Genomic DNA, 27223 nt, shown 5'->3' on the forward strand with positions numbered 1-27223 from the left:
CCCTGGCTTGACTGTTGAGTTTTACCAAGATAGAATAGAAGATGTAAGCAGGTTAAATTAAACCAAAAAAATCTATCTCAGTGTCACCTGTCAATCAATGAGATTGCCAGACCAACTTTTCAACCTTCAGGCAGATTTATGTCTATAGCTTAAAATGGACGATGCTTGAGCAGAAGTTTTTAATTATACCATTCAAATTATTGCTGAGCTATAACCAAATATATATAACAAACATATAACAAAATATAACCAGCTTGGAAGATATATTATGTGTGTATTGTTGTTTTGTTTTTATGAATGCAAAAGTTGTACCCTTACTATAGCAATTTTGTGAGAAAGTGTTATTTTTTATTTAAATTTTGTTTGTTTCTTGTTCCCTAGGAATATGAAAGAAACCTAAGACTTAAAAAGATTATAAAGGAAGATACGGTTTTTATTTGCAACTACACTTTCCTCTGAACAACACCAGTTGGAATCCAAAGAGCAGAATGAATGGTTGCTTCTTGCTACCTTTTATCTTGGGAATTCCTCTCATATGGCCTTGCTTTACAGCAACAGAAATCTCTCCAACGGAGGAAGTTGAGCACCCCGTGGGTTCTCACTTCCGAGTGAAGCGTGGTTGGATGTGGAACCAGTTTTTTGTACCAGAGGAAAGGAACGAGACTAATTATCACATTGGCCAGGTACTGGTTTTGTGAAAGTGTTACAGGAAATAACATTACAGAACTCTAAATGGATGGGTTGAGGAAGTTTTAAGTCACTTGATAATTCTACATTTTCTCTGTGGAACCCTTAGAAAGCTTCAGACATCAGCCTAATTAATTGTTTCAGATTTTCAAGCACCTAAAATATTTGCAAAACTTGAGGAAGAAGAAAAGCTCTGACTTTCAAATTTTACTTTTGTCTCCCTTATGAAAATACTGCCCTCATTTATCAACATCTGGAAATTTGATGGTGTTATTTTTGGTAATGGATCAAAGCAACCACACTGAGAATAATAACGTTTACCAACAGCATTTAGTCTGATTTTCTATTATGCTCAGTAGGTGTTGATTTACCCATCATTAATTTTTCATGAAGCAGATTAATACCAAACCCTTTTACAGCTAAGTAGCTTCAAGAGCCTACACACTTCATTTGATTATGAAGTATAAAGAATAATTATTTTTTCTTTTTTATAAGAATATATATATTTTTAAAATTTCCCTAATGAGATAGAACATTCCCTATTTATGTTTTTGGTTTTTATTATTATTCAATTTTCTTTAAACAGAGGTAATTACAATACCGTGTCCTCTTCTGTCAGGATCTTTCTCTAGATGAATGAACTGAAATAAGTTTAACCGCTAATTAACTGGCACTAAAATTTAATTGGGCCCAAAGGGTGAAGCACTCAAAATTCATTAACTCCCTTTTCCTAGCCCTTTCAGGAGAGCTGCAGCGTTAGCGTGATGTCCATATTCCAAAGGAGTTCATCTGTCCCATTCAGCAAATGTATATGTGTATATTCAACCGAAGGCTCAGGTTAGGATCTTAGGCAAACAGATTTCTAACATTTGTGTATGTGCGTGTGCCTGCTTTGAGGCAATTTCACATCTTTTTATTCTCAAAGATGACTGCAGGTAAATCAGAGGCAGGATGGCAAAGACGAGGTCCTTGGTTAAGCGTGTGCTAGTTAACTGAGTCTCTGTAGCCACATTTACAGTGAACTCCACAGAGCCCCGTATGCTCTCCCATCAATGAGCCAGGTGACAGACTAACAGAGGCTGGTGACTTTTAGTGAATAAGGCTCTACAGGGAAGCGCATCAGTACAAGCAGAGCAGAGACTAGCTCCCTGGCTGACTGTCACATTTTCTAGTTTTTGTTTTCGTGCTCCGGGCACAGCTCCTGTTGCCTCCTTTCACATCGTGATTGATTTTGCCTATTTTTTTCATTCCATAAAAATACTTACAAAAGTATCCTAACAGATGTTTTCGCCTAAAACAATGTCATTAGTCTTAAATAACATACAGATAACTGGTTTAAAAGACAGTAATAATGAATATTTAGGTGCTGTAGTTAAAGAGCTGGTAAAAATAAAATGTAGCTGATGTGTCCAGATGACTTTCTTTTTGAACTCTTTGTTAACAGGGATTAAGTTTGGAAAGCACAATTAAGTAAAAAATTAAAGGCATATTGATTTGCCAAACCAATAGTAACTGCCTAATTTTAAAAAATATTTTTGAATAGAAATACAGAAAATATCATAATACGGAATTCATGAAATTAAAATGTGTTTAACTTGTGTATTTTGTGACAGTAAGAGGCTGATGTTTAAAAAAAATAAGTAAACATATATATATCTTAAAAAGATCAGGCTTACTGATCCATGAAAATTATACTGTGCATATATACTTGGAATACATGTATTCATTACCTAATTTGATTTATCATCTCATTCTAATACTTAATAAAACTTTCAAACTGTATCAAAATCATATTTGAAAAACACAGCCGCCCGTTACTTTCATTTGATTCACTTATTGGAAAGGACATTCGTTTCCCTCAGTTTCTTATTAGTGAGTCATGGAAACTTCTGTTTTATCTTATGCGTAATGAAGAGCTATCAGATGAAAAGAGCTATAACTTTATTATCTCTTTATTATTATTCCCAATCTGTTTCTTTCAGTAAATAGTAGTGTTATTCAACATGTTATTAAAATTATTAAAATTCATTGTTTTAGATATCTTCAGATATTCTACCCAGTCACAGAGGAATATATTAATTAGTCCATTGTACCTTGAGCTATCAGAAAAGTTATGAATTGGTTTAGAATTTTATTTCTTTGGTTAGCTTTGTAAATTTTCAGAGAAGCTCTTACTTCGAAGAAGGACATATTCCTAAATGATGAATCAAAACTATGGATTCACAATAATTAAGGGATTATGGCATACTTCTTCTCTTTATGTAAAAATAATTTAGGTATGAGAACCCAACCAACCAATGTTACCTGTATCATAATAACCCTTGTTTTTATATATAAAATTCAAAATTCCATTAACACAATGAATGAACAAATTTACGTTGCCTTTAAAAAATAAAAATAATGAGGGCACAAGAAGAAAAGATGCATTTGAGGACTGAGTTGAATTTGTTGGAAAGCAATAGATCTAATTTAGCAACACTCAGAACAGTGGAAGCTGTGGGGTCAGACAGACCTGTTGTCTAAATCATAAACCTATATAAAAACCATGACTCTGCGAAAGTTTGAAAAATGTTCAGTCTCTCTTTCTCTGTATAAATAATTATATCAATAATATATATCTCACAGTGTTATGAGAATTTATTGGGAAAGCATATATAAAGCAACTTGTAGATTTTATGTTATGTTATAAATGCCAACAAGGAAGGGTGAGGCTCTCATTATCTTCTCAAGATTCTTTCTTATTTTCCTGGTGATATTTTCAGTGTTTCCTATGTGTTTTTAGCCTAGAGATAAAACATCACTGTTCAAATTTACCTAGATTATTATCTTCCTATCTGTCTCTACATCCCAATCTAATGCAAATATTTGAGAGTACGGTTTTAGTAACCAAGAATATAGTCATAGAGTAAACTTGAACCAGTTTTGTTGTGCAGAATTTATGGAAGGTACTTTGTTTTCCAATTACTATAGTTTCTAATTAGAATAATCTATTTAGAGTAATAAAATTTATGTAGTGATTTACATTGAAATTTCAGACTTCTCTGACTGATGATAGAATTTAATCTTAAAATTAATATTTCACCTGATTTAATATACTGTGGAAATTACATGGAGTTATTAACTTGGGGAAAAATTAACAGACATGAAAATAAAATCGTTAAAATTGATTTGTCCGTTTAAACCTGTCTTGGAAACTTAATTATCCCTCTTTGCACTTGCAGCTAAGATCTGATTTAGACAATGGAAACAACTCTTTCCAGTACAAGCTTTTGGGAGCTGGAGCTGGAAGTATTTTTGTCATTGATGAGAGAACAGGTGACATATATGCCGTCCAGAAGCTTGATAGAGAGGAACGATCCCTCTACACTCTACGAGCCCAGGTAATAGACAGCACTACCGGAAGGGCTGTGGAACCCGAGTCCGAGTTTGTCATCAGAGTTTCGGATATCAATGACAATGAACCCAAATTCCTAGATGAACCTTATGAGGCCATTGTACCAGAGATGTCTCCAGAAGGTATTGCATATTAATTTACATCAAAGATATATTAACAATGACAACAGATTTAAAATCTTGAGCTCATGTTTTTGGAAGTGAATTATTGAAAGTTCAACACTTGTACTTCCTTCTACAAATATATTAAGTAAAATATTTTTTAAAAATTAGATGATTATTTAAATTTTGTAAACAATAGTACTGTATATTAATACATTATTTGTCTTGTTAAAATATCTCATTCCTCAAGGCAATAGAAAAAAGGGTTAAACATGTACATTTTAGGGATGCCTGGGTGCCTCAGTTGGTTAAGTGTTTGCCTTCAGCTCAGGTCATGATCCCAGGGTGCTGGGATTGAGTCCTGCATCGGGCTCCCTGCTCAGTGCGGAGCCTGCTTCTCCCTCCCTCTCTGCCTGACATCCCCCCCTTACACTCATGCTGTCTCTCCTCTCCCTCTGTCCTCTCTCTCTGACAAATAAATCTTTTAAAAAAATGTATGTTTTAGTGATTTATAAAATTCTTTAGCTTATTCACTTATTAGTTTCTCCATTATAAAAATGCATTTTCCAAAACAGGATATAATCTTGTATCTTAAAAACACATAAGATCATCCTGAAAAATATGCATGTTTGAGTAGTAGAAGACCAATTTTTAAGACACAAATACTCTGCATCAAAATCATGGAACATAAAGACTAAAAACAAAGTGGTTGAACACTTCTGTGCAACTGTATTTATCTTCAAAGTTCCTTTCAATTCCAGTGTTATTTTTATAAATATTTTAAATATATTGCATATAGAAGCAAGTGCTTTCCATAAGCTATAAGAACTGAAGGCATTGAAAATCAGAAATGTCTTTCTAATAGAGAGGAAATTATGGTGTGGCTATGCAAAATTTGTTCACTCACTGAGTCAGAAAATTTTGATAGCTCAATATATATTAAAATTAAGTTAATAAAATTTACTTAAGTGTGATAAATTCTGTTCTATAATGGCCATTTTAAATTATGCTAACATACTCCAAAATTTCTTTGCCTAAACATTTGATTTATTAGCCACCAAATCTAAGATATATATTCTGTTGTATATTTTCCTGATTCTTGTTTTTTAATATTCTAGGAAACAATTTATTTTTTTAATTTTTTTTATTAACATACAATTTATTATTTGTGCCAGAGGTTCCAGGAAGCAATCTAAAGACTTCTTTCTACATGTGTTCAGAACATAAGTCTTTATAGCATAAACAAATTCGACTGTGAATATATATCATGACCAATAATCATTAGATGTAAATGACACGTTTTTATTTTTCTGTTTGGTAGCTAAGCAGTGAAACATTTCTTCTTTCCACTCCATCCTCCTCCTCCTCGTTGACTTCCTCCTTCTACTCCTCTTTTTTCCTAAATAGCATACCTTATGGACCTAACATTTACTAGAATATTTTTTGAAATGTAATTTTGGAGGTAATTGCTTGTATGAAACCTATGTTTTAGTTATACCACACAAGCAGTAACTATTTTTAAATAAGGTGATATTTGATACTGTGTGTATGAAAGTGTTAATTTTGGGTAAGGTATGATGCTAATTGACTGGAGGAAGTGGGACATTTTAGGAGATGATATTTGAAGTTGTTTACAAAGAGTCCAATCATGTCATGTTCTAGGAAAATATTCCCATACAGTATGAAGAGGATTGCATATATTAATTATTAATATGGGAGTTATTGTCAAATAGCAAGCATTTAGGCATGGCCATGGATGAGATGCCTTGGCAGAGAATGTATGTAGAAAAGAGAAAAATGAACAGGATGAGTCGACTGTTAAGCAAAAGGGGATTGACTTGTAATTTAGAATGATTGAGATTGACCAGTGATGTAGGAAAAATAGAAAGACACGAAAAGAGATGTTGCGAAGGAAGAGGTCTGCCAGCTCTGTGGAATGCTGCTGTGAGGTTGAATTAAATGAAGAAAGTATAGTGATTTTGATTTGGCAAGTTGAAGGCTCCTAGTGATTTTGGTAAGAGAAATTCGGTTGAATTAATGGGACTGCAATATTTTGGAGATTATTCTATTGCATGAATGGATGGAGAAGAGGAGGTTACAGTGAATTTAGCCAACTTTAACAGATATTATACTACAGAGAGAAAATAGACATGTGGACACTAGGTAGAGAGAGATAAAGGTAAATAGGATTTTTTTTTATTATTATCATTATTTAAGCACTTACTAGGATGGGAATTTTGAAAGCACAGTTATATACTATAGGCAGTGATCCAAAAGAAGGGTATTTTGGAAGAAAATCAGGGGGCTATAACTGATGGAAAACTATTCTTGAGAAGGAAAGGACCCATGGAATCTAGAGCAATAGTAGAGGAGACAGATTCAGGTTAAGTTAACACTTTGGTTGATAAGAAACCAGTTAATAAGTGCTTGTTTCTATCCATTAGATATGAGACAAAGGCACTAATTGAGAGCAAATGGGTGGGATTTTTGATAGGAGGAGGAGGTCCTCTATTATGAGATACTCTGTTATGTGGAGCTGGAGAGTGGATCCACAAGGAGATTGCAGTATGTGCAGGACCGTCTTTGCATCGTGGCATCAGTGTGGCCACAAGACTGTGGTTGATTCAGCAGACATCACAAAACCTTGGTTTGTTCTGTATGGTATTTGACTAGCACAGATCTCTTGCTGTGCAATTCAAGGTTCATGCATATATCAACCTAGTTAATCTGTGTACTTGTGGGAGTGCCAGTCTGGGTTCAGGCATTTTATGGAATCATACTAAAATCAATAAGCACTTTTTATTCCTTTCTGTGCAAGTTAAGTGGCCAAGAGAACAATAGTCAGCTATTGTCAGAAATGTTATTTTATACGGAGATAGAAGAATATCCCATTGTTCTGTCAACTGAGTGTAGATGGTTTCCCTCTGAAGCATTCCTTGAATTATTAGCTTTGCGTTGAAGAAATCAATCAATATTATGTGTGATTTTTCTGTTTTCCTCAATCTCAATATTTAAATAATGAATAATATGAATTATTTTACCTGAACATATACTTAATTCTTCATGTTCTTTCCATATTAATGCCATTTTATAGGTTCTCGAATGTTAATCTTGCTTCCAAACACTCTACCCACCATTCTTATCCTTTACAAAGCAACAGATGCAAACATTTTATTCTCTGTTGTCTTAAATATTGTGTGTTGTATTATAGTCAAATACCAGTTATTATATTTGAATCTGTACTTTGTATGTAGAATTTGGTAGAGTACTGAAAGGAATCTCCATTTGAGGATGTCATCAGAAGAGAAAACCAAGAAAACTACAAACTACTTGTTGCTTATTAAAACACATATTTATTTATAGTGTGCTTTTACTGATAAGATTTATATTTAAAATGCAATTACTTCTAATACTAGAGCTACCAAATAGAATTGAGATGAAATATTGTCTTTCCACTCATTAGTCTGGAATTACAAAATTATTCTCTCTCTCCCACACAAAAATATAAGGTCTAATAGGCTAGGAGTCACACAGGACCTGAAGTTTTTGATGACTGAGTTAAAAAAATGAGTACATGGATGGGCAAAAAACTACATAAGGTTTATGTATAAACCTTATAAACATAAGATTTATTTTTAAATGAGGCTTGGGAGATGAACAGAGGATATCAGTGGTTATAAAACCCAGGGCAGCTTTATGGGAGTCCGTTGAGCACACAGTTGACCTAAAGTGCTGCAGATAGTCTCTGAATAGTGATTCCTCAATTGTAAAATTTCCCAGTGCAGAACTTCTAGAAACATTTCAATTTCCAGAAATATATAACCCACTGAGCCTGAATCGCGAAGAAACAGAAAATCAGAGCAGACAGATTACTAGTAAGAGTGACTCAGTAACTAAAAACATCCCAACGAATAAAAGCCCAGGACCGATTGGCTTCACTGGTAAGTTCTACCAAAGATTTAAAAGAAGGATTAATATCAGTCCTTCTCAAACTCTTCCAAAAATCTGAAGAGGATGGAAACTCCCAAAGTTAATTTTACAAAGTTAGCCTTACCCTGATACCAAAACCAGATAAGGACACCACAAGAAAACTATGGGTCAGTATCTCTAGTGAACACAGATTCAAAAATTGTCAACAAAATTTTAGCAAGCCCAATTCAACAGCACATTAAAAAGATTATATACCTGGGGCGCCTGGGTGGCTCAGTGGGTTAAAGCCTCTGCCTTCGGCTCAGGTCATGATCTCAGGGTCCTGGGATCAAGCCCCGCATAGGGCTCTCTGCTCAGCGGGAGCCTGCTTCCTCCTCTCTCTCTCTTCCTGCCTCTCAGCCTGCTTGTGATCTCTGTCTGTCAAGTAGATAAATAAAATCTTTAAAAAAAAAAAAAAAAAAGATCATATACCTTGAGCAGGTGGGATTCAGCTCCAGGATGCAAGGATGGTTCAACAGAAGCAAATCGAACATGATAGACGACTTTAGTCAAATAAAGTAGAAAGATCATATAATAATAACATTACTGTATTACATATTGGAAAGTTACTAAAACAATAGATCTTAACTGTTCTCACCACAACAAGGTAAAATTGTAATTATATGAGGTGATGGGGGTGTTAACTAACCTTATTGTGGTAATCATTTCTCAATATATTTGTATCAACCATCATGTTGTGTACCTTGAACTTACACAATGTTGTATATCAATTGTATCTCAGTAAAGCTTGAAGAAAAAGAAATTCGCTTTAATAGTATTTACCATCAAAATAATATGTCACCTGTAATAAAAGAAGAGATTGAATTTGATTTATGTAAAGTACATGTAAATTTAGATGTCACTTTTTGAATTCATAAATTTAATAAGCATCAACACTTAGCAGAAACTTATCTGAAATATAAAAATCCTTATTTCTTAAAATACATCAAATTTGAAAATTATCTTCTATGAAACTTCTGTCTTTGGAGATATGACTTGAATGTGACTGAGTTTGGGATGGATTACTCTTTGTATTTTCTCTGAACATATTGCTTGCTTTCTTAAACACAGTCCATCTGTCTGACATAGATTCTCTCACATTATGAAAAGTAGAGGTGTCAAAAATACAACACAAGAATAAGAATGACCTAATTTTCAGGTGATGGTAGACAGAAAAAACAAAAAAAGTTGAAAAATATTTTGCATGTTTAAGATGACAAGTGGGAAAATATCATCTGTTTCTTGAGTTTTGCTTGGAGGTTCTAGGTTGTAAAATAATTGAATATCAAATATAAACACCGGAGAGGTGTGCTAATCGGTCCCTGTAAATAAATAATGATCCTCACTAATAAAATAAGTGCCTGGTGTGAAAGGATGAGCAGATCCACAGATTAAAACCTTATTTCTGTCGTGAATTTTATTGCATAAAATTATAATTTACTAAATTATATACATACATATATATATATGTTTTTTAAGATTTTATTTATTTATTTGACAGACAGAGATCAAGAGCAGGCAGAGAGGCAGTGTGGGGGGAGGGTGGGAAGCAGGCTCCCTGCTGAGCGAAGAGCCGGATGTGGGGCTTGATCCCAAGATCCTGGGATCATGACCTGAGCTGAAGGCAGAGACTTTAACCCACTGAGCCACCCAGATGCCCTTAAATTACCCAATATTTTATATCTGTTTTAATGTTATAAAAATCACAGACACAGAGTGTAGGTCAAAATAATATTTAATTTGGGCTTCTTTAAACTTGACCATTACACAATTCAACATCCTCTCAATAAATTTGCTTCAGCGTAGTCAAAACATACTTGTACTAAAACTGCATGTAAAAATAGCTAGCCTATTCACAATTTATATCTTCATTCTAAGAAAAGCCTGTTTAATATTTTTACCACTGAACTTAACACACAAAAAGTTACACACTAAAATAAATGAGTCATTTTGAAATCTACAGTTCAGATCTTGGCATTCAAACATATATTAAACTAGGCCACACTGTTTATTTAGTATTCTATAATGAGTGGAAACTTTACATACAAAATGTCTTTGTCACAGGTTGCTGACTTCTCTATTGCCTGCAGGATATCTAAATTAGTCTGCATATCAAAATTTATCACTGTTTTACATTTTTATGGATATCTCCCATAATCACTAGAAAGAAGATAAAGCATTCAGTGTGAAATATGAGATATCATTTAATAAAGTTTTGTTACTAATATTAAACTTAACATTTAAGTGAGAATCATTCAGTCTTCTGTAATACTTGTGGTTAATACTAAAATCCATTTATAAATCAATATTGATGGAATTACACTGTTCTTACATTAGATTTTACTTTTGGTAGGAGAATATGTCTAATGTGTGGGGAAATCATATTCATGCTGTCAGTAATGCTTTTGAGCTTTAAAAATTTCATGTTGTTTTGTAAGTTTTAGCACTTATTAACAATGCCACAGAAAGCATAGTTTATATGTAATTTCTCATATCCAATAAATATTTTATCTCATATTAATATACCATTATCTTATGATTTCATAGCTTGTGTCAAAACAAATGAAGTATATCGGCAAACTGCAGTTCCCAGTTCCCATAGTTTGGGCTACTAAATTATGATTTTCCTCTCAAGAATTTGTACAAGTTTACATCATGTGTAACCTACATAATAATAAGTTTTCACCATATAGTATTGCTGACAAAAAATGGGTAAAGTCAAATATTGTCTTAAACTTTTCATAAAGTCCTTTTACAAAAACTAACTTTAAAAATTTCAGAATCTGGGGCACCTGGGTGGTTCAGTGGGTTGAGCCTCTGCCTTCGGCTCGGGTCATGATCCCAGGGTCCTGGGATTGAGCCCCACTTCGGGCTCTCTGCTTGGCGGGGAGCCTGCTTCCTCCTCTCTCTCTGCCTACCTATGATCTCTGTCAAATAAATAAATAAAATCTTTAAAAAAAAAAAATTTCAGAATCTAACTAAAAGACAAAACTGATTTGAAATTTCCATTTATGTAAGTCTCAGCAGTAATATAGCAAACAATATCAACCATCAATGTAATAATAGAACCCAGAATTATAGCATTAAATACTACATTTGTATGTTTATTATCGGAACAAGTAAACTGAGAAATTCCTCTTCTGAAAACATGTTTCTGAGGGGCCTCGGACTGGCTCAGTCACTAGAGCTCACAACTCTTGATCTCCACATTGTGAGTTTGAGCCCTGTCCTGGGGGTAGACACTACTTTAAAATAAAATCTTAAAAAAAAAAAAATGATTCTGAGAGAATTTTTTGTAGTTAAACTTTTGTTCATTGCTAGAATAGATACAAATTGACTTAAGACGATTTTTAGACTATAAGAGTCTAATCATATGGTCTCTTTTCATTTCCACGCAATACAGCTGTCTCTGATCAAGCTATAATGACTCAACTCAGAGACACATGCTGACTTTTGAACCCTTCGGTCACCAAAAGGCAGTCTAGCAGCGGACGCCCTATTTTGGGTATTCTCCCTAGCAACTGACTTTTTAGTAGATACAGCAGATAAAAAGAATGTCCACTTCAGGTAGGATGGCTTATTGCTAAGGATGCTCGATTGTCCTTGAAAGACAGTGACTTGGCTAATACAGTAACAGCATGTCATGTGTGTTCTAAACACTGCCCAGGGCAACTGCCAAAGGAGTCTGGGGCCACCCAGTGGAGTTTCCAGTTGTTGACAGGTTCGCAAATTGATTATATTGGTCCCCTCCCTCGGAGTGAGAATTTTAAACATGCCTGGTTTTGTGTGGAAACATGCTTTCCCTTGTCATTATGTGAACCAGGCTGTCACTACTAGGAAATTAGGGAAACTGAGCATTGTGTATAGATAGATTGTGATCAAGGGTCTCATTTCAAAGGTCATAATATGCAAGACCAGAAAAAGAACATGATTTGGAATGGAGGATCTATCTCCTGCATAATGCCCAAAAAGCAGGGTTGGTAAAAAGAAAAAAAAAAAAAAAAAAAAAAGAAAGAAATATAAGGCAGATTAAATTACTAACAAGTACAACCACCTTGGCCAAGTGGGCTAAAGTACTGTCCCAGGCTTTCATAGATTTGAATGACCAACCAGTAGAGAGTGTTGCTCCATATGCCCGTCTGGGGACCCCTGCTGAGGCACCAATACCCTAAAGGTATAGAAGCCAGGGGAAACCACCATTGCCCCAAATTCTGCACTTCAAATTCACATACTACGCTTCTGAGAACACCAAGCCTCATCACGCCTGGGAAAAGTTATTTACCGGAATTTGCAATGAGATGCCCCCCCAGGGTGAGTGAGTTACTTCGCCCCTCTGGGTGAATGGAAACTGTTTACTTCTCACTGGGATCCCGTTGTCCTGCGGTAACTGGTCCTGTTGAAACAGACTATCCCTGGAATAGAACACTGTCCTTTAAAAGAAAGAAGAAGAAAAAGAAAGAAAAAGAGAGTGAGGAAGGAAGGAAGGAAGGAAGGAGGTTTGGGGTCTGCTCTGCAATATGCCACCCCCAGATCGTCTCCTTACTCCTGATAGTGCTTCCTTCCCCCAGCAAACACGTGGTATGCACAGCCAGGTCAAGCTCCTGAAGCTGCCGACCTCCCTCTCCTCAAGGCCAGGTGGGCATATTGTTTCCTGCTAGTTTAATCATTTGGCTGTTTTGTTTGTTCCTCCCATTGACCTTGACACAGAAGCCCTTACATTCACCCAGCAAGACTTGGATGATAGCAACCAAAGTCTGCCCCTAATTGAACGCTGACATGTCTCGGATGATAAAAGCTGCCCTCTAAAGTAAAACAGCCTTGGACACTTAGAGCTTCACAAGGAGGTGCCTGTGACATTATTCAAACAAATGTTATATGTTCATACCTCATGACTCTGTTAGTTTGTCATCTTTATTAAATCACATGAAGATACAAGTGATCTGACCCCCCGCTTGGGGGACTTAGCAAATGAGTGGTACAGATCACAGGATTCTTGGTACAAACAGTTGTCTCTGATTGGGGAATTATTCTTAATCTGTATTTTTCTTGTATATGTCAGTATTACCTGCTTTCAGGGCAGCCTGATAGCTGACAAAGGAGCTACCTCCGTTTTAATGAAGCCCCTTGCTGATGGCTCAGGCCACATCATGGAACAGAGGAAGCATGTAAGATTGTAAGAACAGGTCATGAGGTTGTGGACGTTGGGGTGGTCATTGAGAGGATGTGACTGCCAGTTGACCTGTGTGCTGGGCCTCAGAAATCAGAGGCTCCTCAGCCCCTCCCCTGTCCTTGGAATGTGGGTTCCACTAGCCTGGTTCCTCTCAGAAGTTGCCCCACACATCCAGATCTGAGATGGAGATGTAATGTTGAGTCAGGAAGGTATAAATAATAGAAGCTACATGAGGCTCTGTAACTTTCAAGCCTTGGTGGGCAGATCCAGAAAACTGCTGGTCTTACAGATACCCAAATCAAGCCTCATAATAAGTTCTCTTGCACAATACAACTACTACCTACCAATTTAGAATGGTCTGCCTCTTTCTTTGGTTTCCTCCTGCCCTCCTTGGGAGGGGCCTATTTCAGATTACAGCCAAGAAAATTAGGAAGATTTTGTGACAAATAGTGATCAGATCTCTAGTTTCACCTAGGACAGCTCTGCTTAATCCTATTTTGGGGGGGTATTTTGTCCAGAAAGCATTTGGTCCTGATTTTTTTATTTTTAAAAATATTATTAGTAGTGCATTATAGTAAGCCAGAGTGAATATGGGGGACATCTACTTCATACTCATGGCTCTTCCATGGGGTGTGAGAAGTAGCGTATGAGACATACGGGCATTGAATTAAATGTCTCCTTTTAAGACATGATTAAATCTAAAAGAGAGCTAGTGATAACCCAGGGCGCTGTTCATAAAAACAAAATTAAACTAAAAAACTGACTAAATAATGAAACTATATGTGAAAAATATCTATCCAGTGATATAGTTAATGTTAATTTATATAAAGTATTTTCATTAATGTACATATGTACACTTGTCCTTTAGAAATAACTTTATTACTGACATAATTAAAGAAACTTTCATTTTTGACCCACTAATGTTGCTAAACCAACTTTGTCAGTTTTAGTGAGAGCACAATAAAATGTTGATGAAATGAATGAAGAGGCTAAGCAGGTTGGTTCATATGTGAGGCATGTACCATGCTTCATACACCAACTGAGTAAATGCACCAGTAAGCATAAGACTCTACTGAATGGCATTTCAGTAGAGTAAGAGCCACCAATCCAGGATGGGAAAAAGGAACAAACGAGTATGTCTAATTAACACCAACAGGGATTTGGGCATTGAGATGAATATCAGGTTATCAATCACTGGATCCTGATTAAGAAGTTTGGCATTTGTCTTTTTGCCCTGATGTTATATAAAAAATTTCGTATTTCGTTATTCTGTTATATTTGTTACCTTTCACGTGTATATCTGTAATTTATTTACTTTTTATTTATCTTTTAAAAGAGTATTTATTTATTTGACAAGCAGAGGTCACAAGTAGGCAGAGAGGCAGTAGAGAGAGGGGGAAGCAGGCTCCCCGCTGAGCAGAAAGCCCAATGTGGTGCTTCATCCCAGGACCCTGAGATTGTGACCTGAGCCAAAGGCAGAGGCTTAGCCCACTGAGCCACCCAGATGCCCCTCTATAATTTATTTTAAACCAATTTTTGCGAAAGGTATGAAGCACGTGCCAAATCCTAGGTCAAAAGAGAGATAACCAACAGACAGATGCGTAGATGCATGGAGATAGCCACTTGAGCCCGCAACATTCACTGAAATGATTCTACAGTGCTCAGCTGTGCCACCATTGCATAAATGAGTTCTCACCACGTGTGTATTCTCTGGGTTCTGAGCCTCTCGGCAGTTTTATCGTATTTTTTTGCTCCAGGGACTGACACTATATTGTCTTCATTGATGTGGTTGTGTCCTAAGCCTTGCTGTTTGTCGGTACAAGTGTTCCAGATGTCGTTCACCAAAATCGTCTTGGCCTGCTTGCTCCTTCGCATTTCCAGGCATATTTCATAATCATCTTTTTAATTTATTCAGTAATACAACTTGCTAGGATTTTGATTAGGATAGCATTTATACTGTGGATCAATTTGTTGATATTTCTATGAAGTCATCAAATTCATAAACCCAGTATTTTTGTTCATTTTTGATCATTAATATCTCTTTAGTTTTTTTGTAGAGATCTTTAATAATTTTTGCTTAGATGTTCCTGGATATTTTTATTTGTTATGTATGTTATGCATTTAATTGAAATATTTTATAAATATGTATTTCTGGTGTACATGAAAATGGAGTTTTGTGCGACCTTGTTAATTTTATTAATTTAATATTCGCCTGTAAACTTTTCTTAGGAATATTCTGCTTGATTTTCTAACAAAAATACGGTCACCTTTGAATAATTGTTGTAATTTAAAAAAAAATGTTTCTGATATCTGTCTATCTATCTATCCAACTATCCATCCATCATATATGAATTATTGGTCTGTCATCATCATCTTTAATCATTCATTTTGGTATACATGGCATTGCCTCACATTGTCTAGAAGGTTCAATACAATGCTTTAAAACATAGCAGTGAGGGGCACCTGGGTGTCTCAGTGGGTTAAAGCCTCTGCCTTCAGCTCAGGTCATGATCCCAGGGTCCTGGGATCAAGCCCCGCATCGGGCTCTCTGCTCAGCAGAGAGCCTGCTTCCTCCTCTCTCTCTGCCTGCATCTCCACGTACTTATGATCTCTGCCTGTCAAATAAATAAATAAAATCTTTAAAAAAAAATAGCAGTGACAATAAACATCTTGCTTTTTAACTACTCCAGAAGGAAAAGTTCTAAATCTTCATAATTAAATATGATTGCTGTCAAAGTTTAAAAAATGTCCTTTATCAGATTTAGAAGGCTGCATTCTTTTCCCTAATTTTCTGAGTTTTTACTGAAAATAAAAATAGAATATTTTCAGATCTATTTTATATATCTAATAAGAATTTTTGTTTTACATTTTTCTTTTTTAAGCCATTAATGCCACAAATTATGTTCATTTTCTGATGTTAAAACATCCTTTAATTTTAGTAATCAAAAATTCAAAATGTCTTCTCCTGTGAAAATAAACATTTAAAAATAGTTTGACAAGTATGCTTGAGATGGGCCTGTATAAATTATGTTCTTATGTAGAATAATACCCACAATATTTTATATTAGGTTTTCCATTTAGTAGAGAGAAAGGGAGTGACACATTAGAACAGTGAAGGAATATGTTCTGCTTAGAAGTAAATGAAGCATCAATTTAAAATGTGCTTGAAAAAATTGGGGGGAAAAACCCCTAATTTTGTAACTTGTTTTTCTATAAACGATGGGGTGATCTGTGAGTCAGTGCTTTTTCATGATCTTCCTGGTACTCATTTTGTAAAGTACTAGGTAAAGAGGTCTAAAGTCTTAATTGTAAGAATTTCTTTTGGTCATAAACTAATATATAATGATTTTAACTTTTGCTCCTGAAGCTAGAGTAGACAGGTAGTCTAGTTCTGGAATCTAGGGATGGAGCTCTCCTATATAAAGAAATGAAATGGAGACATGGCGAGGAAATGTAGAAAAAGTAAATGAATGTGTGCACAGAGGGTAGTTAAAGAACAACTCTTGCCCAATACAAAGTGATTGAATTGAGAGTCCCTAAGAATCCTTTTCTTGGAGTAACTGTTTACAGTTACTACAGAAATGCCTTTTATTATTTGCTGATTATTTATTAATTTATTATTTTATTGAGATATATTCAACATATAATGTTGTGTAAGTTTAAGGTCTACTATATGTTGATTTGGTACATCTATATATTGCAATATATAGTTACCACCTCGTTTTAGCTAGCATCTTCAACACATATCTTTTGTGGGGGAGGTTGGCGGGAGACAAATTAAGATAAACTCTCTTAGTAACATTGAAATATACAATATAATACTGTTGACTGTAATTATCATGCTGTACATAAGCTCTCCAGAACTTATTTGTTTTCTAACTAGTTTTCTAGGCTTTGATCAGTATTTACTCAATTGTCACACCCTAAGACCTTGTTAACCTCTGTTTCTATGAGCTCAGCTCTATTAGATTGCACATGTAAGTGATATCTTTGTCTTTCTCTGCCTTGGTTCTAGCATACTGCCCTTAAGGTCCATCTGTGTTGTCACAAGTGGAAGTAATGTATTGTAAGACGCTTGAAACTAGGGTGTTTACATTTTGTGCGGTTGTACAAGTGTTAAGTAACTAACAAAATACTGAAACAAAAGAGCAAAGATCACATACATTTGAGGGCCACGGTAAAAATTTCAACAATTTTGTTACAGAGGAATAGAAGGGCTTCCTCTTAGAGTGTCTCAGTTTATAATTAGCTTGTGATTAAAATATTAATGATGCTAGTTATAAAGAAAAGCACATAGGCTATTTGATTCTGTGATGCTCATGTTGCCATTCTTACTGACACGGAATATAGTGTTTCAATAAATGCAGATTTCCAACAAGACCCATAATGCTATTCCACGTTTACATAAAGATGATTAAAAAGCTTAATATTTTTAAATAAATATGTTTAATTTAAGAATGGAATTTAAATGCACAAATACTTACATTGTGTTTTATTGATTGTTACTGAATTTTCATGAGAACACTTTCCTTATCAGTATCTGGTAGATTTTGCTTTGTACTTTTAAAAAAAGAATTCTTCGAAGTAAGAAAGAATTTTAGAGATGGGAATTAAACTAGGTAGATAATTATGGCCTCCCTAAACTTGATATTAATTCAAGCACATTTCAATAATTTTTATTAACATTTTATCAACATTCTGTGACTTTTTTGAGTTACAGGTCACAATATGATTTTTAATTTTTATTTTTTATAAACATATACTTTTATCCCCAGGGGTACAGGTCTGTGAATCACCAGGTTTACACACTTCACAGCACTCACCAAAGCACATACCCTCCCCAATGTCCATAATCCCACCCCCTTCTCCCAAACCCCCTCCCCCCATATGAGGAAGTGGTGATGCAACATGGGAGCTTAAGTGGGTAGGAGAAGAATAAATGAAACAAGATGGGATTGGGAGGGAGACAAACCATAAGTGACTCTCAATCTCACAAAACAATATGATTTTTAAAGTAAACTGCTTCCAATTCCGTTTTGAGTCTTCCACCAATAATACACCTTTGAAAGCTCCTGAATGGTTCTTGTAGTGGATCATTTAATGGTTATATTTCATTATTGCATAGATTTACATGTTTAAAATCTACATTGCATAGAGGAATTAGGGCTATTTTGCATGGGGCTATATTATCTTGTTTATACAGAATGATACTAGTTTTATAACTAGTTTATTCTGAATAAGGAGGGCTTGTCTTTCATGTGTATCATCGTCTTGCTTGCTAAGGAGAGAATGCTTTATAGAACTGAATGCATTGTTCCATAATACCACAGTCTTAATTTCTTGTTACCATTTATATTTTCTTCAGGAACATTAGTCATCCAAGTGACAGCAAATGATGCTGATGATCCTTCAAGTGGCAATAATGCTCGTCTCCTGTACAGTTTACTACAAGGCCAACCATATTTCTCCATTGAACCAACAACAGGTATTTATGAATGAAATAAAGTGTAATTCAACAGTATTCTAAGTAAGCAGATGTCAGAAAAAAAATCATCTGCTTATTATAAACATGTTGTACAGTAAACCTGATGTTTCAATAAATAAATGCGTTGTACTTTTAAACATTTAATTCTTTTTAGGCTTTTAGCTGATTTTTCTAACTTTCAGAGATTGAATTTTCCCCATCTATACCACAAATCATTTGTGTATAAGATATAAAACATATGTAAAGATTATAACAAACCAACTGGAAAAAGAAAAAACCCAATTTAAAAATACATTAAAGGCACTTAAAACAATTGACTAAAATTTGATATACGAAAAGCCTGCAAGCATATTAAAAATGATTAACCTCAGCAGTCATCATGGAAATGCAGATTAAAACCACATGAGAAATGCAACACCTTTACACCCAATTCTCTCCAGAGTCCAACGTAGGTAGATTCTAGCAGCGTCTGTTTAATACATTCACCGTTTCCTACAGTGATTCATATGAAAGATTATACTTGTAAAACTCTTTAATCCACAATTAAAATGCCATCACAATATGGTCTAATTCATCCCTTTTTTGTTTTTATAGGTCTCACAATTTTTTAACGAACATTTTTCCCCAGCCTTATTTGAGGACTGGCCATTTTCGGTCTTCGTGTTAGTGTTCCAGAATCCTTAGGCCAGCATCCCCTTGCCCTTTGTACTGCCTTGAATTTTTCCTAGTTTTCTTTTTTTCAGTGATCATTAATTACTTTTTCAGTAAATAATTTTATAGAAAGTTGATATTTATTACATTTATTATGGTCCATCTTGAATTTGAAAATATGTGTGTATATTTCTCTCTATTGGTAGATTATGTATGAATAACTGTTGGTCAAAAACAAACCTTTCTTCACATACCACGACTTAAAATAGACTTTAACATCACAGGTGCACAATATTTTTTGCATAAATTTGGTGTTGTAATTTACACATTTATTCATAATTAACTTCTTTCAAACTTAAGGGAAAAGTTAATTGTAGCACACTAATATTATGTTAGAGAAGACAGCAGAAAATAATTTGAGGTAGAAATAAGATATTCCTCTTCCCTACCTGCAGATTATATTAACATGGGTATTTTATTAAGGGTCTGCTAGTATTCTTAGTATCCGATGACTGTTCTAACCTCCAGGCAGAGTTGGTGTTTATTATTATCATTATTATTTTTTCTTCAGGGCAGTGTCTACCGCATTGTAGTGCTTTAAAATGTGTCAAAAGAACGATTATATGATTGAATTCTTAGGAATTTAACTAGGTGGATACCATGGTTAATAATGAAATAATAATTGATATTTTTATTACATTTTTAAAGGAGTCATAAGAATATCTACTAAAATGGATAGAGAACTGCAAGATGAGTATTGGGTCATTATTCAAGCCAAAGATATGATTGGTCTGCCTGGAGCACTGTCTGGAACAACAAGTGTATTAATTAAACTTTCTGATGTGAATGACAATAAACCTATATTTAAGGATCGTAAGTAGAAAACGTCTTGAATTTTCATTATAACATAATTATGCGTATGTTAAATATATGCAGATGTCATCGCATATTAGCACTGGAACAGCACTAGAATTATATAAGATAATTTGTTAATTATTCTGTGTGATTATTTTTATTAGTGTGAAAAGTCAAATACAAATGAAACAGTAATGTGTTTTCTTTTAATTGCTTCTATAACAATTTCCACAAGCTTTATGTCTTAAATTATTATCCTAATGAAATGGCACAGGTGTCACCATATTAAGTTCAAGGGGGTCTGCAGGGCTGTGTTCCCTTCTCAAGGATCCAGGGGAGAATCCATTTCTTTGGATTTGGTTGTTGGCAAAATTCAGTTCTTTATGTTTGTAGGATTAAGGTCACTGTTTCCTTGATGGCTGTCAGGTGAAGGACACTGTTAGCTCCTTAAGGCGTCTTTCTGATTCTTGTATATAACTCACACACCTGCAACATAGCAAAAGGTGTCAAATCCTACACATACTGTCATCTCTCTGACCCACACTTTTGCCTCTTCTTCACTTTTAAGGACTAATGTGATTAGATCAGGTCCACTTGGAGGAACCAATACAATCTCGACATCGCAAGATATGCTAATTAGCAATATGAATTCCATCCGCAACCTTAATTCCCTTTTGTCAGTACGTTCATAGGTTCTGGGGTGTTAGAGCGCATATATTTTGGGGATTCATTTTTCTACCTACCACTGTAATGATTTGAAATGATAATATTTTTAAATTTTTATTTGTATTCAATATATTAAAACTAAAAACAGAAATAAACACAATTCACCTGTTTTTGTGTTCACCTATGATTTATATATATGAAAATATCATATATAATATTTCAAATATAAGAGAGATCATACCGTTTTTTTCTTTTTCTGACTTATTTCACTTAGCATAATGCCCTTGAGGTCCATCCATGTTGTTGCAAATAACAAGATTTCATTCTTTTTTATGGCTAAGTAATATTTGTGTGTGTGTGTATCATCATTTCTTCATCCATTCATCCACGAACAGACACTTATGTTGTTTCCGTATGTTGGCTATTGTGAATAATAATGCAATGAACATGTGAGTGCGGATATGTTTTCTAATAGGTGTTTTTATTTTCTTTGGTTGAATACCCAGAAGTGGAATTGCTGGATCATAAGGTAGTTCTGTATTTAATTTTTCAAACCACCACCACACTGCTCTCTCCATAGTGGCTGCACCAATTTATGTTCCCACTAACAGTGCACAGAGTTCCCTTTTCTACATGTCCTCACCAACACATGTTTTTTCTGGTCTTTTGAATAATAGCTGTTCTAACAGGTGTGAGGTAATATTTCATTGTGGTTTTGATTTGCATTTCTCTGATGATAAATGATATAGAGCATTTTCTCATGTACCTGTTAGTCATCTGTATGCCTTTTTTGGAAAAATGTCTATTCAGATCTTATGTCGATTATTAATATTATTCTTAGATAGTGAGTTCTATGAGTCCCTATATATTTTGGATATTAGTCCATTATCAGATATATGATTTGCAAATATTTCTTCCCATTCAGTAAGTTGCCTTTTCATTCTTTTGATGGTTTCCTTTGCTGTGCAGAAGCTTTTTAGTTTGATATAGTCCACTCATTTTTTCTTTTGTTGCTTTTATTTTTGGTGTCAGATTAAAAAGATCATCACCAAGATCTAGGTCAAGGAGCTTACTCCCTGTGTTTTCTTCTAAGAGTTTTATGGCTTCAGGTGTTAGTTCAAGTCTTTAATCCATTTGAGTGAATTTTTGTGTATGATGTAAGATAATGGTTCTGTTGCATTATTTTGCATTTGGTTGTCCATTTTTTTCAACAGCACTTATTAAAGAAGCTGACATTTTCCTATTGCATATTTTTGGCTCCTTTGTCATAAATTAATTGACCATATATGTGTGGGTATCTTTCACTTTTGTAGCATGAATAGGCCCCAACTCTCACAATTTAAGATATAAGACAAGTTAAATCACTTGGTGAGCTTCAGAAGGAATTTCTTATGAAATTCTTAGGAGAAATTGTTTTTTTCTTAGGACTTCCTCCCCCACCAGAGGATTGTCTTAGCTACAGAAATATATTTACAAGCAATTTTAGAAATCATGAGCAGTTATCATGATAGGAGGACTATTTAAGCATGTATCAAAGAGAAAAGTGGATCGCTCTCTCTGTTTCTCTCTCTCTCTCTCTCTCTCTCTCACACACACACACACACACCTCTGAGTGATACAGACAAGATTCAGTTCAGCTTATTTGTGCCAGAACCAAAGTTATCGGATCTTTTGACTTTTCAAAAAATATTAGAAATCTGGATGTTTATTTCTGTGCTGTTGTCAAATTTAAAATTTTTCAGTTTAATGTGGCCATTTTTAAAAAATAAAAATTGTATATATTTAAGGTATACAACATGATGTTTTGCTATCATATACATTGTGAAATCATTACTACGGTCAAACTAATTAACATAGCCATCTCCTCACATTGTTACTTGGGAGGGTGGTGGTGCGAGCAGCGGAGACCTTCTCTCAGAAAATTCCCTGTACAATGAAGCATTATGAACTATAGCCACCGAGCTGTACACTAGATTTCTAAACTTTTATTCATCCTACATCATTGCTCTTTGTACCATTTGAGCCGTATTTCCTCATTTGTTTATGAGTCAATGAAACAGCTCCTCTTTGGTTGGAATTTAGGCAACAAAGCAGCAGTTTGTGACCTCCATCACCAGGGTATTAAATGCATTATATATGTGACGATCTCTACAAAGCGTGTGTCCTAGAGACAAGAAGATGATGTGTAATTAAATCTGAAACACCCAGGATTTCAAAAAAGGACTGCCATATAATAAATGTAGAAAAATAGTAGGTGAATATATTGAATAACTCTAGTCTATGTTTTATTCAGATGGATGTGAAATAATAATTGAAGACTTTCAGAGGCAGTACCCCCAAGATATGTTTGTTGACACAAAAATTCCTTGCAGCTTCTGCTGCCATCCTTACTTCTCTTAATTTTTGCCAACTTTAACATTGTTTTATATATATATAAACTTCGGTGTGCATATATAATTTATAACAATGTGTGAATATAATATGTAACTATATACCTATGAACATTGATAAACAATCTATAAGTATAAATAACAATGTATACATATGTATATATTGATATATATATCTGAATACATTAGAATATTTAAAATACTTTCTAAAATTCTTATAGCTACCCAGACCCTACACGTAAGGTGACAGCATTACTACTTTCAAATTTGAGTGTGGAGGAACATGATTCTAGCACCATAAAGTTGCCTCACTCTTTAAAATAGTTCTCTCTGTTTCTGTCCCACACCATAATCATGTGAAAATGTGTGTATTGACTGTTCTTCCAGAACAGAAGCTTGCTGACCTCCTTACTCTTGTGCAAACTACTTTCCCTTTTATAATCCCACTGTCGTCCTCTCGTGTTAAATATTTAATGCGCATCTCCTCCGATACGCACCCCTCCCCTCACGTTACAGTCAAGGCTGCTCCACTCTGCCTGCTAATTACTATTAACATTCAAACATTCAAATGTCTTGTTTTCATCTTAAAAACAAAATAAAATACATTATTGACCCCACTTCCTCATCTAGCTAGTCATGCTTTCTTCTTTTCTTTTAGAGAAAAGAATTTTCACAGTGTTGTCGAACTCATCAACCTGTTCAGTCTTTTAAAATCTCTGGAGCCCACTCCAGTTTGGTTTTTGCACACTCCTTGACCAAACTGATCTGGTCCGTTCTATCATGCGCGGCGAAATCCAGTCAATACTCTGTCCTAATATAGTGTGATTTTTCAGCAGGATCTGACAGGATTACTCTATCCTTATGTACTTTATCTTCTATCTCACTGGTCACTTTTTAATAGTCTTCCTTGCTTTGTCTTCACCTCTGCATACTGTAAAGTCTGGTGCATTTCTGCTATCAGGCCTTAGAACCTCATTGCTCTTCCTTTTGCCTTCACTCTGATGTTCTCATATGGCCACAAGACTTGAAATGCCATCTCTATGCTGACAACTCCCGGATATATACCTCCAGGATGAACCTCTCTAATGAAGCCCACACGTGGTATCCAAAAACGGTCTACTCGGTGTCTTCATTAAAGGTCACATACATTTAAACTTGACATATATTTGAGTTCCTGATCATGCCTGACTCCTCCTCTAAAGCTCTTCTTTTTACAGTTTTTCCCATCTCAATGACTATCAAATCCAGGTTTCACATTGCTGAGGACAAAATCTCACCCATTCAATACAAATTCAGTTCAATTCTAACAATCTGGTTTGGATTACTCTGGGTTAAATCTAGGTCAATTCTAATTTCTAACTCAGACTGAAGTGATGATCAATTCTGCACAATTCCTGCTAGTCCCTGATTTTCAGTATTCTGTGCATACACACACACACACACACACACACACGCATGCACACACACACAATCTCTCCTGATAATAGAAACCTATTTCGTTTAAAGATTTTGAAGTCAGCTTCCCCTCTGTTCTTTCTCTCATATCCAAAACTCAATCCTCTGTGGTTCCTGTTGGCTCTACCTTTTAAAAATATCCATAATCTGAACATTTCTCACCAATTTTATTTGCAACCTTGGATCATGCTACCTCTTAATTTGTCTCCACTATTGCCATAGGCTCCCATCTAGCCTCTCTGCTTCTACCTTTGTTCTCTGGTCTACTTCCAACACGACTTTAATGATCTTACTAAAATGCAGATCAGATCAGATCACTTAAATGTCTACCATGTCACTCAGAGAAAAAAGTCACAGGCCTTAATAAACTTCCATTGTCCTAAATAATTGGCCATCATTCAGTCCTTTTCCATTACCTCTTGGAGTTACATACTAGCATTCTACCCCTTGTTCATGGACAAACCAACAACAGACAATTGACCTACTCTCTGTCACTGGAAAACTTCAGCCCCTGGTTTTGTGGACTTTTGGCTTGCTCTTCCTAAAATCCTATTTTCTCAAGTATACATTTTCCCACAATGAAAAAAAATAAAACAAACGCCTTGAAACAGAGTTAAGCTGTTACTTCCTGAAAAATAATAAAAATATTAATAACTCTTAAGTAACATTTCTCCCATGTTAAAAAGAAAGGACATCTCACAAGGCAGTCTATGAGGTAACTTGCTATATTTTAAGAAAATAAATAATCTCTTTAAGGAAAATTTTTATTATGTGCTCCTTTTTAAAATTCTATGAAGTTTCTTTTTTTTTTTTTTAAAGATTTTATTTATTTGAAAGAGAAAGTATGGGTGCGAGAGCATGAGTGGAGGAGGGGCAGAGACAGAGGGAGGAGCAGGCCCTCCCTAGGCAGTCCCAGGTGGGGCTCAGTCCCAGGACCCTGAGATCAAGACCTGCCTCACATTCAAACGCTGAAACTAAATGAGCCATCCAGGCCGCCAAATTCCATTCTTTAGAATATTGATATATATGATTATTCCCACATTTTAACATAAACCACAAATAATAATTTACAAATGTTTGCTAACTCTTTATCAGTTTTAGGCAAGTTACTTCTGAAACATGAAGGAAGCAGAGCTCGTTTATTTTTATTTACATCTATGTATTTCAAATATAACTTCCATTGTTTTCACGTGACCAAAACAGTAGGGTCATCTGACTCCATCATGGTTTTCCTCCTTTGTTCACTCACTAACTCCTGCAGATCCTTTCCCCTCCCCCTCGTTTCCATTATGGCTCCTGCACTCAGCTCAGGATCTAAAAATCAAACTGTTACACTTAAAACTCACTTATTTGCTTTATTCTCTCTCATCTCTAATCCACATTTACGTTTACTAGTAACTTTAGATTTAAGAGATTGCTTAAGTGAAATTATTTTATCAAATTTAATTGGGATGGTTGGAGTATATAATAAATAAATCCAAAAATATCAACAAAGTATACATATGAATAAAAATTTGGAAATTATATTTATTGGTGCTAAGACTCACTAAGTTGTATTTGAGAGACATTAATAGATGCTTAGGTAGGATATTAGGGAAATACAATATACCGATTACAAAAATAAAGAAGTAATAGACAGATACTGATTTAGAAGAAGTAACTGGTAGAAGATAAGAGTATGGGTTTTCCCATAGTCCACCAAAAAAAGGGTGCTAAAATTGGGAATTTCTTATGTTTATTATTTATGTGAAATATCTTGAATTTTGTTTTTAAAGGTTTATACCGCTTCACTGTTTCTGAATCGGCACCTGCTGGGACTTCAATAGGAAAAATCATGGCATATGATAATGACATTGGAGAGAATGCAGAAATGGATTACAGCATTGAAGATGATTCACAAACATTTGACATAATTACTAATAATAAGACGCAAGAAGGAATAGTTATATTAAAAAAGGTAGATATATTTCCAATATTTACTTTGCAGAAGAATACAAAATCAAATCAGAAATGCATATAATTATTTTGTTTAGCCAGTTAGTTATTGCTTCATTAAGTAATGGAAATGAGAACCTGTGATTTATGATTTAGGAAGCAGAGGAACTTAGAGATTAGACAGAATTATTACAGAGTCTCAAATTATTTGTAGAACAGGTTTTTTTATTGTTTTTAAAGATTTTTAGAGGACGTTTTGGAAAGATCTTAAATAAAAAGAAATTAATTCTCAATTCCATAGGATATTAATGCCAAGAGAAGTATAATTTTAATCCTAAAAAAAAAATGTAGTGACTATTCCAAAACATTTTATAACAGAAATAAATAACAACACACTTACAGGGATTCGCTCTGCAGCTGCTTAATGATAATATCAGAGGGATCCAATCAAGTACATAAGAAGGG

General features: G+C 34.7%; 1 protein-coding gene across 2 annotated transcripts in view; it reads left to right on the top strand.

Annotated features, from left to right (window-relative positions):
* Positions 1-385: 385 nt before the first annotated feature.
* The window catches only part of CDH19 (cadherin 19), a 73985-nt gene continuing 47147 nt past the window's right edge, over positions 386-27223 (top strand). For both annotated transcript variants that reach the window (XM_032311017.1, XM_032311018.1), the window contains exons 1-5: positions 386-683; positions 3909-4203; positions 18687-18806; positions 20166-20330; positions 26599-26780. In XM_032311017.1, the coding sequence (XP_032166908.1) occupies positions 489-683; positions 3909-4203; positions 18687-18806; positions 20166-20330; positions 26599-26780 (957 nt within the window). In that variant the 5' untranslated portion in view covers positions 386-488. The remainder of the gene's footprint in view (positions 684-3908; positions 4204-18686; positions 18807-20165; positions 20331-26598; positions 26781-27223) is intronic.

The sequence above is a fragment of the Mustela erminea genome, chromosome 13, assembly GCF_009829155.1.
Source record: "Mustela erminea isolate mMusErm1 chromosome 13, mMusErm1.Pri, whole genome shotgun sequence".
Taxonomy (NCBI): domain Eukaryota; kingdom Metazoa; phylum Chordata; class Mammalia; order Carnivora; family Mustelidae; genus Mustela; species Mustela erminea.